The sequence below is a fragment of the Symphalangus syndactylus genome, chromosome 3, assembly GCF_028878055.3.
Source record: "Symphalangus syndactylus isolate Jambi chromosome 3, NHGRI_mSymSyn1-v2.1_pri, whole genome shotgun sequence".
Classification (NCBI taxonomy): Eukaryota; Metazoa; Chordata; class Mammalia; order Primates; family Hylobatidae; genus Symphalangus; species Symphalangus syndactylus.
The window spans coordinates 17,777,088-17,789,990 of NC_072425.2; the positions used below are offsets into that span (position 1 = coordinate 17,777,088).

A 12,903-nucleotide genomic window follows, 5' to 3' on the forward strand; every position below is an offset into this window, starting at 1 on the left:
AAGAGCATGGATTCTGGAGCCAGGCTGCTTAGGTTTGATCCTAGCCCTGCCACTTAGCTGTGGGACCCTGCATAAACCATTCTACCTTTCTGTGTCTGTTTCCTCATCTATAAATGACAATAGTAACAGTGCCTATCTCAATGGGTAGCTGTCAGAACAAAACGGTTAATATATGTAAAGTGTTTAGGGGCCAGGTATAAAAGCTGACACCTGTAATCCTAACAGTTTGGGAGGCTGAAGCAGGAGGATTGCTTGAGCCCAGAAGTTTGAGACCAGCCTGGGCAACGTAGCAAGGCACCATCTCTACAAAAAACTTAAAAATTAGTTGGATGTGGTGGTATAGCTTGTAGTCCCAACTACTCAGGAGGCTGAGGTGGGAGGATTGCTTGAGCCCAAGAGGCTGAGGCTACAGTGAGCTGTGTTCAGGCCACTGCACTCCAGCTGGGTGACAGACTGAGACATACATAGATAGATTAGATAGATATAGATAGATAGATAGATAGATAGATAGATAGATAGATAGATAGATAGACAGACTGAGACATACATAGATAGATTAGATAGATATAGATAGATAGATAGATAGATAGGCAGACAGACAGACAGACAGACAGACAGATAGATAGATAGAAAAAGCATTTAGGGTGGTGCCTGCCACATGTTTTTATCTTGGCATATGTGTGAGGAAGAACACAACCCGGATGGCCTGGAAGGGAGCTAGGTGAATATGCCCATGCCTTTGAATGGCTCCTGGGTGCAAATTCCATTCCAGGCTCCCCAAAGAGGTTTCTTCTCTCTCTCTCAATCTCTCTCTCTTTTTTAAAGATGGGGTCTTACTCTGTCACCCAAGCTGGAGGGCAGTGGCATAATCATAGCTCACTGCTGCCTTGAATTTCTGGGCTCAAGGGATCTTCCTGCCTCAGTCTCCTGCATAGCTGTGACACAGGGGCACACTACCATGCCCAGCTAATTTTGTGAATTTTTGCAGAGATGAGATCTTGCTATGTTGTCTAGGCTGGTCTTAAACTCCTGGCCTTAAGCAATCCTCCCACCCCCAGCTTCCCAAAGTACTGGGATTATAGGAGCGAGTCACTGCACCTGGCCTGGCGGTTTATTTTCATTACAGCAAAGAACCGTCAACAGGAGTGAAGACCCAGCCACCTTGAGTAGGGCGTGTCAAGCCAAACAAAGTGGTCCTGGAGACTGCTGTGACCTGCTGCTGCCCACTGTCCTGGCAGTACACAGCATCCCCTGGAGGACACCATCGCTTTATCCATGGGCCTGGCCCTATCACTGAGTGGACGGTATCTCTGCGCAAGACCCTTAGACATCCCAGCCCTCTGTGCTAACTATCTCTGCCTCCACCAACTGTACAGCTTATAGGGATAGTTGAGAGTTACAATATTACTGACAGCAAAGTCTAGGCATCATGAGAAGATTCAAAAATCATCCTGCTGGGTCCTCACATAGCTCCCAGCAGTCCAAGAAACAATAACAGCATCTAAGTGATGGAAAATTCATTTGAAAAAGAATCTCCAAGCAACTTTTGAAAAAAAGCCTCACTGGTCAGATGGACTTGGAATCACAGGGCTGGCAGCAACTGCTAAGACCGGTGGCTTCCAAACTTGCTTTCGACCTCCAAAGCCATTGCTCAGTTGAAATTCACCCAGAAGTCCAGTACATAAAACTGTTACAAACAGAGCTGTTCTGGTGGAAATAGTGCCCAAACTGCCTGATTGGCAGCATCTCTCCACTCTCTCAGCCCCTGGTGGCGCCCAAGGCAACTCTAAGGAACCCCTGGGACTCCACGAAGCACTGATGGAAAACCAAGAATCTAGGCCAACCTCCCCGAGTTGATACGAGAAAATAAGTCACACAGAAGTCATGCTCTTGAATGGCACCTGAATGCAAACCCAGTTTTCTGACACTGGGCTAAAACTTCTCACTCTACTTTGCGAGGACTAGATCTATGGAAAACAGCAATTTAAAGAAACAAGGCTCATTTTCGATCACCTACAACATAATCCCTGAGTATTTTAAAGGCCCTTGAACCAGCCAAGTAGGAAACAGAGCCCAGCCCCACAGACTGGCAGAAAGCAGTTCAGAAATGAGTTGCAGAAGCACATCTGACAATTCCATATAGTTTCTGTCAGTTCCGTGGGATATAAACAGGTCTTGAAAGGCTTGTGCTGTGTGGCTGTGAGAGACCCCAGATCAGACAGGCCAGGAGGTGAATGCTAATGAGCTATGGAAATAGCAATTACTTCCCCCATGTCAGGCACTGTGCCAAGCGAAGAAGGATAAAGAGGTCTGAGATATTTTTAAAGTATTTTTACAGCAGAAAAACTTTCCTACAGACTCAATTATGTAACTATCAGACTCCACCTTTGAGCTGAAATTATCCAGGGCCTTAGGAAAAAAATCAGTTTTTTCCTACACGGGGGTCACAGGTTTCTCCGGAGAAACTTAGCGGTATGGCTAGTGACCCAGGGCAGCTGCGAACCATCAGCCCAGAGACCTTCCCAAGGACAGTTTGGAGCCTGCCAGAGAAAAATTCCAGCCAAGTGGAGGGCAGAAGTCATGCCGCTGACCCGGTCATCACACATGCCATGGTGGTGTCCAGGAAGATCCACTCTGGGGGCTTCTGACCCCAGCCACGTCAGCACCTTCACCATTCCCTGGTGCCAAAACGGGGCTGGGGTCACTGATGGAGTGAGGATGCCTACAGAACTGTCATCAACTCATAGTAACTCTGTCGTTGGCAAAGTATAGACAGTAAGAGAAAGGCTGGGGCTTGTGGAATGAAGAACTTCACCAATGAAATGATAGCCAAAATCAGATAGACTTAGGGAGATTAACTTACAGCCCAGGTTTTTGTCAGCCTGAAGATGGGAGCACTTTGTAATGCTGACACCACAGACATGAGAGAATGAAGGTTGTTGAGTTCTAGAAGTTTCTGAAAAAAAGATATGGAATAGATTATTTTGCTGCTATAAACAACAGAACAAAAACATGCTCAAGTGTTACCAAATGTCATATTTATGAAATTCAATTACACTTAAAAATATCTCATGTAGAAAACATAGTTCTAAGGATTTCATAGAAACCATATGCTTTTTTTCTCTTAAATTGTCAAAAGGTGAGTCTGCATCTAAAACGTGCAAAATTTCATAAGCTGACTAGTCTGGACAGAAACGTGGCACAGGGTAATGTTTGATAGTGTGCATTACATTCTTTTTTTAGACAAATCTGAATACTGTCCCAGCAGGCTTTTGTAAACTAAAACCCCGAATGTGCCAACAGCATCAACGTGGGTCTTCTATGATTATCTTAACACCAGAAGGAGACAGAGGCTGAGAAAAGATGGTACCAATCTGCATAATCCCTCTCAGCTGGGAAGGCAATGCTCGGGCCTCCCCATCACTTGACCATGTTCCTTTGAACCAGACCCCAAATTAGTGAGAACATTTGGATTCAATTCAGTCTCAGACAAGTTTCTTACCATGGAGGGAAACAGAATGAGACACAGTCGAGTGTAAGTGCAGAAAAATGCGACTGCTCTGTTCCTGGTTTTATGCTAAGAGAAACTTGCTAACAGGATGGGGGTGCCATTTCTCATTCTCGGGAGTCAATGAAGTTTGGGTTATTAGGCAGGCTCTATGGAACCAAAAGACCTGGTTCCAATCCCAGCTCCCACTACTTGTGTGTCCTTCAGCAAGTTACCTAATCCTTCTGAGCCTTGGTGTCCTCATACTTAAAGTGCGGAAAGCAATCACAGCACTTCTGCTACATGAGACAGTGCATATCAACTGCCTAGACCAGTGGCTGGTCCCAGGGCAGGAGCTCAGTACAATATGAGTCTCAGCCTTGTCTTTTCCCACCCCCGTCACTTAGGTATTTCCAAGCTCAGTTGCCCCTTCCTCTAATATGTCTTTCCTGACCATGTCCCCAGAAGTCCATGCATATCTGTAGCACACTGGATTGTACTTGCTTTTTACTTGCCTCTCTCTCACCCTGGACTGTGTGTTTCCTGAGAGCAGGGACAAAGTTTTGTCTACCATCGTGTCTCTGGTACCCAGTACAATGCCCAGCACATTGTACGTAGGGCCTAGTGAAATGCATAAAGAAAGGAAAAGCCTTTATACTTAGTCCTCACAGCTCTGTTCCTACTTGGAAATTTATCTCTCACCACATGAGCTAAATACTTCATTTCATACATCTTGTAACATTCTCTAATTATTTCTTGCGTGTAAGAATAGATTCTCTAAGTGAACTGAATTTCATTCTATGTATCTGCATGGTTATGCCGGTCACAGAACTTCTTTTTAGAGCTGAAAGGGCTCTGGAAATTATCTAACCCACAGCTCTGGAAATTATCTAACCCACCACTTTCATTTTATAGATGGGAAAACCAAGGCCCAGAGAAAGGAAGGGGCTTGCACAAGGAAAGACCCAGGGCACAGAGCCAGCATGACAGTCTGCCACACAGAAAATGGCAGAGATTAAGGAGGGATCATTTTGGATTCCATGGGTGGGCACCATAAACACATTTCCAAACTGACAGCCCAGGAGGACTGGAACCACATCCTACTTTCTCTTGTGGCCCGGTACAGAACTGATTGACAGCAACAAATATCATTAAGTCCAGCACCAGTTCCAAGTACTTCAGGAGAATGCACAGGAAGTAAATGTGACCATTGCTCTTAACATAAATAGATGATGCACTTAACCTGCCCATGAGGGCCAGCAGAGCAGCTTCCCTGAAGGCAGAGAGGCACGACTCCGATTCCTGCCCCACCACTGACTGGCTATGGTGCCCTGAGCATGGACACTTCACTTCTCTAAGCTCTCCTTCCTCTGCAAATGGAATAATAATCATGTGAGCACTGAATATGATCAGGTCAGTAAAGCAGCTGACCATAGCATGGTGCCTGGCTCGTAAAGGGAAGCTTTCCTAGGACCTGGGTGGGAAGACAACACATGCACACATGAAGCAAGCAGCGAAACAGCCAGCATGATACTGTGACTGAGAGTCAGGCAAGCCTGAGTGGTTGAAACCAGTGTATGGGGAGGAGCTGCTGGGCATGACAGTGGTCCGGGATGGCCCACGGGATGGCACATTCCTAGAGATAAGGGAAGAGGAGGGAAAAGGTGATTCCCATCAAGGACAGAACCTATCAGGCCAGGGGGCAGGAGGTGGGGATGGGGGGCTGCAGAGTCACCTGGCCCAGACCTGAAGCTCAGTGGGAGGCGGGTGGGGTGTGCTGACTGCTGACAATATTGTGCAGGATGTGATGATATCACAAGCATTGAGCATTGATGCTAACTAAAATCCATCAACCCCCAGAACTCCTAAAGTAGGAGAATGAATGGATTCCAGGGGCAGCCTCTGGGTCCTGCCTTGCGGAGAGACTGTGAAAGCCCAGGTAAGGAGAATGGCTGGCTGCCAAAATTATAGGGTGTGGCGCATGCTGCCAATCTGCACACAAGGTGCTAGCGGGCTGGTGAGCACCCAGGCAGGTCTAACAGCTGGCTCTGCCTGGGGAAGTCAAGCCACAGCACCCTGTTTGAACTGTGCCCGGCAGGCCCACAGCAAAGCAGCTCCCAAAGTACTGAGGAAACATATTTTGGGGGAGGAGGTGTGGGAGAGAAGAGGAAAAGGAAGGAAAAATAATAATAAAAAGCTTACCTTGGCTATTTTCACAAAATGGCTGAGGATTTCTGCCCTTATTTTTAAAGTCTGTGCTGTTAGAATTTCTCGTACAACCCAAAAACTGACCTGTAGAGTCAAATACACACACATACACACCAGAAAAGTTGTTAATTGCTGGACCACCCATGTCCCCCTTGCCCACCGCTGTTATGGGATTTCCAAGAGGTCAGGAAATGGGGAGAGGATAGCCTGGGGTCACATGAGTTAAAGGGTTCCTCTACAGCACCCAACCCTGCAAATGGGCCGTGTTCTGAGCACCCTGTCTCCAGTGCACGCTGCAGTACCAAGAGAAAGCAGCACTTTCCTTGTCATCCCGGGGAGGGCTGGGCCTCCATGACACGAGTCTCGAGAAGAGCTGCTGGGAATCTTGAGATGAATCAGACTGAATTCCTGCTCAGAAGGATCCCAGTTGTGGGGAGATCATAGATGATGGGTGGATGGAGGGACAGATGGACAAATAGCCAAAGGGACATGTATATTGGTAGGACCACTTGTGAGGTCCATATCCCCAGCCAGCCCTAAGATAAGGAGGATTCATCAATATCTGCACAATTTTAACAAATTTAATTTTTTGGGAGAGGCTCATCCCATAATGTAAATGATATGGAAGTATCTCTTTCAAAGTTCCATAAAGCAATGCCTATTACAGGGCATGTTTTCCTGGAGACAGCACGCACCAAAAAGGGTATGATGGTAGCTTTGGTTCAGAAGCCCATTCATGCTTGACCTCTCACATACAGCAGCAGCCTGAACCCGTGTCTGATGGTGGAACAGGAAAGTCATCTACCAGAGCGGAGCTGACTCACATGGCACCTCAATGCAACGGAAGAGACTCATGCCAAGAAATGCTGGGAAGTGGCTAGCTCTTCCTGTTTATGTTTCACTTCTGTAACAACAGTTCTATGTGAAACACGGATGCCCAAGAGTGCAATGACAGCACTGCAAAGAAAGGTGGAGGGCCAGACAAAGCACGGGGCATAGGGAGAATTAAAAAGAAGGCAAGGCATCTAAAACCCCTAAACTTTATAGGGAAAAATATAGTTAAGGATATTCCAGAGCTAATAAAACAAGCTTACTGCTGCAATAAAATGTATTCTCATTATTGAAATACCATCACTTTTCAAATAGAAAGTAAAGAAAGAGAAACCAAGAATCAACAATGTGCTTTTTATATTATTAAGCAGGAGTATTATAGAAATGTTTTCTCAGTGTAATTATCTGTGGTTGCCTCCAGGACATGACTGGGTTTCCATAGAATCATTTTTTCCAAGGAATTGCCCACAATTAAGCTCACACTCAAATATTTACTAGCCAGTTACAGAGAAAAGTTTTTCTAAATACCAAATGGGATGCCCATAAACCTTATATTTTAATATGTGTACATTTTTATGCCATATTATCACACTCAAGTGTGATAGTTTACACGTATAATAGATTCCTGCACGTCAAAGAATCACACGTTTATGGCATATTATGGAACGTGGAAGCATTGACTCTGGAACTGCAGCCCATGTTGTGCAGAGGCAACTCTGAGTCAACAACTCGATTCAGCAGAGTTCCATGATGCCCCTTCGGTGTGCGGGCTCCAGGCACTGGGAGCCCAGACCTTCCTGAAATTGAGGTGACCAAAGGAGGAGGCAGAATCCTTAAGGAATCACTATATTAGAAGGCAGCTGGTAATAGTGGCCATGGAAGAAGTTCAAACAGTAAACCAAAGTATGAGAGAGGTAATGATAGAGGAAGGCTTCTCGAAGAAGACAGGCCTTGAAAGATGGGTAGACTTTAAACGAGAAGACTGAAGTGTGGCCTTATGTTCCATGACCAGGGATGGCTGGATAGGCTGAAAGGACTGGTGTTGCAGGAGTGCTGTGGTTGGGGGTTGTGAGTGACGATGAGGGTAGGGAGGGAGAAAAAGACCAGATTGGGTGTGTGGTGGGGAGGGGAGGACTGGTGCAACAAGGTGAGAGGAAGGAGCTAAAACACTATGGTACACAGGGACTTTCAGAGGCTTCTGAGCAGGGTGATAGATGAGATCCTTTGCAAGGATAGAGACACCCATTAGAAAACTGATGCAATGGTCTCAGTGAGAGATGAGGAGGTCTGAGCCAGGGCCATGCTGAAGGAGATGGGAAGAAGAGGGAGATAAGGAAGACATTACAAAGGTAGAATCAGCATAGTTTTAAACACTTTTTTATTTTATTCTCTTTTCTAACTACAAAACTTAAGTTTTTAACTTCAGAAGTTTGATGCAGAAAACAAGGAATAAGAGATAAGTACAAAAGTAAGACGTAAGACGTAAGTACAAAAGACAAAGAAATCTCAGTCTCACATATAGACCAACATCATAAACACCGTGGTATGCGTCCTTCTAGTCTTTTTTCTTTTTTTTTTGGTATGGATGGGGTCTCACTATGTCACCCAAGCAGATTTTTTCCTATTATTGATTGATAAAAGCTCTTTGTGTATCAAATAAAAATACACGTTGTGAGTCATATATTGTACCAAGAGCATGTAGACATTGGTACTCTTATACATTGTTTGGAGGAATCGAAATCAGTAACATTTTGAAGAACAACTTGAACATATCTTTCAAGATGTTTAAGGTATAGTCTCCCTAGAATATTTACCTTATAAAAATACAGAAATACGGAAACACAGATATACAAGGTTTCACTGAAGCACTATCTACAATTTTCAAAAGCCCATTGATAGGGAATTGGTTACACAATTTACACTACCACCTCAAACTCTGCAAGGAAGTCACTAAGCTCAGCCAATATTTAACAAGTGGGAAATTAAATTCTACCTTCTTGAGGTCTAATCTACATGGATTATTTGAAATTCTTCTGCATGAGAGATTTGTCGATTCTTCCACATTTATTTATATCAGTATAGACTTGTGGATATTTATTTTATACTTTGGGTTACAATCCAATACTGTTATTTATATGCTGCTCAACTTGTTCCAGCTTTGGCCTTTGAGAGTTCTTTCAGTTGGCTCCTGCATCCCTTTGACACAACCCCTGTATTGTTTTGGTTTGTTAGTTTGAGCACTTCCTTACCTTCCAGCAATACAATATGCAGCAGGCTCATCTTTTATATTTCTTGCCTTAGTCTTAAAATTAGTCATTTCTCCAAGGAACGTTGGTTCCTTTTATCAAATAACAGTATTAGAAACCAAGATTAGCACAAAACAGGTATGAAGTATGCTTGCTGCTACTGGGGTATCATCATTTCTAGGTCCTCTCAGCTGGCAGAGCCAAGAAATGTATGTGTGTGTGTGTGTTGTGTGTGTGTGTGTGTACACTAACCCATGCCTATATACATATCTGTAAAGATTTCTATATGTAACCATCTATATCTGTATTAAGCTAAACATGAGTTCATACTGATGTCTCCAACTGTAATCCATTACCACATGGATCATTCTAGCCTCCTCACACCTAGCTTATCTGTAATTTCCCACTCCAACAGTGACAAACTTGGTTCCCACCATCTGCCACCCATTTCCTTATCCTCTCTTATATTCATCCATTTCTTATATTGTTTGATTCCAGTACACAGGGATAATGGTTTCAGAATTGTCACCCATCCCCCTTGGGAAACAACTTTATCAAATAGAGTATGGTGCTTATATACAGTTCCTTTGTCTTTAGCTTTATAGGCTCCACTCTATTACAAATGTACTTAGGTCAGCAATGTTTTCTCTCCCCGTCCTCAGTAAGGTTGTTCATACATTTGTAATAGATTCTTTTGTTACATTCTGCTAAAACATTTGGTAACATTACATGTAACAAAATGTAACAAAGTGTTACACTGATCCCTCAAGTTGAATTTTAAAAATTTGCATATATTAAGGTTTCCTCTTGGTGCTATAAAGTTCACAAATGCACTGTGTCATGTATCCATCATGACAATATCACATAGTTTCACTGCCTTAAAAAAAAAAAACAAACCCAGGCTTCACCTATTCAGCCCTCTCCCATTTTCAAAGCCCTGACAAACACTGATTTGTTTATCATCTCTATAGCTTTACCTTTTCCAGAATGTCAAAAAAGGAAGTATAAATGTAGAAGTATAATCATGTTGGTAACTTGATTTATGCTAGCAAGAACATTTTCTTTGCTTTGTAATAAACCAACAATAATGATTCAGAAGGAGGAAGAAAAGAGAAAAGGCATCTTCCATATGCAACCTTTCAAGATTGGCTTTTTTCACTTGGCAATATGCACTTAAGATTCATCCATAACATAAAGATGGGAATAACAGACACTGGGGACTATTAGAGGAAGGAGACAGAGTGTGGCAAAGGCTGAGAAAGTACCTATTATTGGGTACTATGCTCACTACCTGGATGACAAGATCATTCATACTCCAAAACCTCAGCATCATGCAATATACTCATGTAACAAACCTGCACATGTACCCTGAATCTAAAATAAAACATGAAATTATTTTTTTAAAAAAAGATTCGGGCTGGGCATGGTGACTCGTGCCTGTAATCCCAGCACTTTGGGAGGCCGAGGCGGGCGGATCACCTGAGGTCAGGAGTTCCAGACCAGTCTGACCAACATGGAGAAATCCCATCCCTGCTAAAAATACAAAATTAGCCGGATATGGTGGCGTATGCCTGTAATCCCAGCTACTCAGGAGGCTGGGGCAGGAGAATCGCTTGAACCCAGGAGGCGGAGGATGCGGTGAGCTGAGATCACGCCACTGCACTCCAGCCTGGGCAACAAGAGCGAAACTCTGTCTCAAAAAAAGAAAAAAAAAGATTCATCCATGTCTTTATATGACTTGATAGCTCATTCTCTCCTTTGTGGATGAATACTATTCCACTGTATGGATTTACCATGGTTTATTATCCATTTACCTTACCTAATGAAGGATGATATCTTGGTTACTTCTGATTTTCAACAACTATTAATAAAGCTGCTAAAAACATTTGTGTGCTTTTTTTGTGTGTGGATATAAGTTTTCGGATCAGCTAGGTAAATACCTAGGATTGCAATTGTTGGACTGAGTGTCTCATTTCACATTCCCACCAGCAATGAATAAGAGTTTGTGTTGCTTCAGATCTTTGACGGCAATTGGTGTTATCGGGGTTTTTTGTTTTATTTTGACATTCTAATACGTATGTAGTGTTTTGTATTTCCCTAATGACAAATAATGTTGAGCATCTTGTCATATGTTTATTTGCCATCTGCATATCTTCTTTGGTGAGATTTCTTCAGATCTTTTGCCCATTTTTTAATTGGGCTATTTTCTTATTGTTGAGTTTCAAGAGTATATTTTGGATACAAGTCCTTTATCAGATATGTGTTTTGCAAATATTTTCTCCCAATCTGTGGTAAGTCTTTTAATTCTCTTTACCATGTGTTTTGCAGGGTGAAAAAATTTAATTTTCATAAAGTCCCAACTTATTTTTTCTTTCACGAATTGTGCTTTTGGTGTTTTATCTGATAACTCATTAACAAATCCAAGGTCATACAGGTTTTCTTCTATGTTTTCTCCTAGTTTTGTCTTTTACATTTAGGCCTGTGATCCATTTTCAATTAATTTTTAGGAAAGGTCTAAGGTCTGTGTCTAGGTTCTTTTTTTTTTTTTTTTTTTACATATACACACAAATATTTAAATTCTTCCAGCACCACTTGTCCTTTCTCCACTGAATGCCCTTGTACCTTTATCAAAGATCAGCTGACCATATTTGTGTAGGTCTATTTATCAGCTCCAACGACCTATGGGGCCAATTCTTTTGCCAATACCATGCTGTCTTGATAACTGTAGCTTTATAGTAAGTGCTGAAATCAGGTAGAGTGAGTCTTCCAATTTTGTTCTTTTTCAGTATTGTGTTGATATTTGTAAAACAGCTTTCTAGGATTTTGATTGGGATTGCACTGAATCTATCGACCAAGTTGGGAAGAACTGACATCTTAACAGTATTGAGTCTTCCATTCCATGAAGATGGAGTATTTCTCTATTTATTTAGCTCCACTTTGATTTCTAAGTTTTTGAGGTTTCCACATTAACAGAACCTGTACATATTTTGTTAGAGGTATATCTAAGTTTTATGGTTTTTTTGGTGATATTGTAAACGGTATTGTTTGTTAACTTCAAATTGCAGTTCCTCATTGCTGGTCTAGAGGAAATCAATTGACTCTTGTATACTGGCCTGTGTCCTGCAACTCTGCTTACTCACTTAGTTCCAGGAGTATTTTTGGAGATTTCTTTGGAATTTTCTATCTAGATAATCATGTCACCTATGTATAAAGGTCGTTTTACTTCTTCCTTTCCAATCCGTATACATTTTAGTTATTTATTTTCTTGTCTTACTGCACTAGCCAGGACTTGCAGTAAGATGTTGTACAGAACAGATGAGAGCACATCCTTGCCTTGTTCCCAATCTTAGGTATTCAGTGTCTTACCATTATGTATGATGTTGGCTGAAGGACTTTTGTAGATTTCTTTATCAAGTTGAAGAAGTTCTGTTCTATTCCTAATTGGCTATTTTTTTTTAAATTATGAGTACTGGACTTTGTCAGATGCTTTTTCAGGTCAAATGATATAATAATATGATTTTTCTACCCTAGCCTATTGTACAGTGGATTACATTAATTGATTTCCAATTGCTGAAGGAGCCAAACACACCCGGAGCATATCCCCAGTGGGTCATGGTGCTAATAAACTTTTAATACACGTAAGCTATTATTAACACTATTATTGTTATAGTGGTATAGCTAGCACTGGCATTTAGCTACTGAGGACTATGATGTCTGGGAAATGCCATGGCGGAATTATAAAAAAACAGAATAGCTATGGACACAACTTTATTCAGTTAACCAACTATGAATAAAAACAATCAAAGAATAAAACAAAAAAAAACAACAAGAAAAATCCAGGTTTAAGAATACTATCATTTCTTATGAAAAATCTACTTTTGTCACAAATTTCTCCTAAGTCCATTCACAGTTTTCTTAGAAACCAAGAGTTTGAAAGAATCTTAGAGGTCCCATCTACTACCTGCCCTGACAGCTGGATGGTGTTCTACAGTAATAAAGCCCTTGTCTGGTCTCTGCCTCAGCCTTCATGGTTAAGAAACTTATTAGGAGAAGGCCAACTGCCTCCCCATTTCCATCCCTTGGGCCCTGTACTTATTGACCAGGCCCCATAGATTATGTTTAATCCAGCTT

General features: G+C 42.2%; 1 protein-coding gene across 29 annotated transcripts in view; it reads right to left on the bottom strand.

Moving 5' to 3' along the window:
* The window catches only part of RALGPS1 (Ral GEF with PH domain and SH3 binding motif 1), a 302,263-nt gene that overhangs the window by 171,182 nt on the left and 118,178 nt on the right, over positions 1-12,903 (bottom strand). For all 29 annotated transcript variants that reach the window (XM_055271045.2, XM_055271044.2, XM_055271039.2 and 26 more), the window contains 2 exons: positions 5,690-5,779; positions 2,864-2,956 (listed from right to left, as the gene is read on the bottom strand). In XM_055271045.2, coding sequence (XP_055127020.1) covers positions 2,864-2,956; positions 5,690-5,779 — 183 coding nt within the window. The remainder of the gene's footprint in view (positions 1-2,863; positions 2,957-5,689; positions 5,780-12,903) is intronic.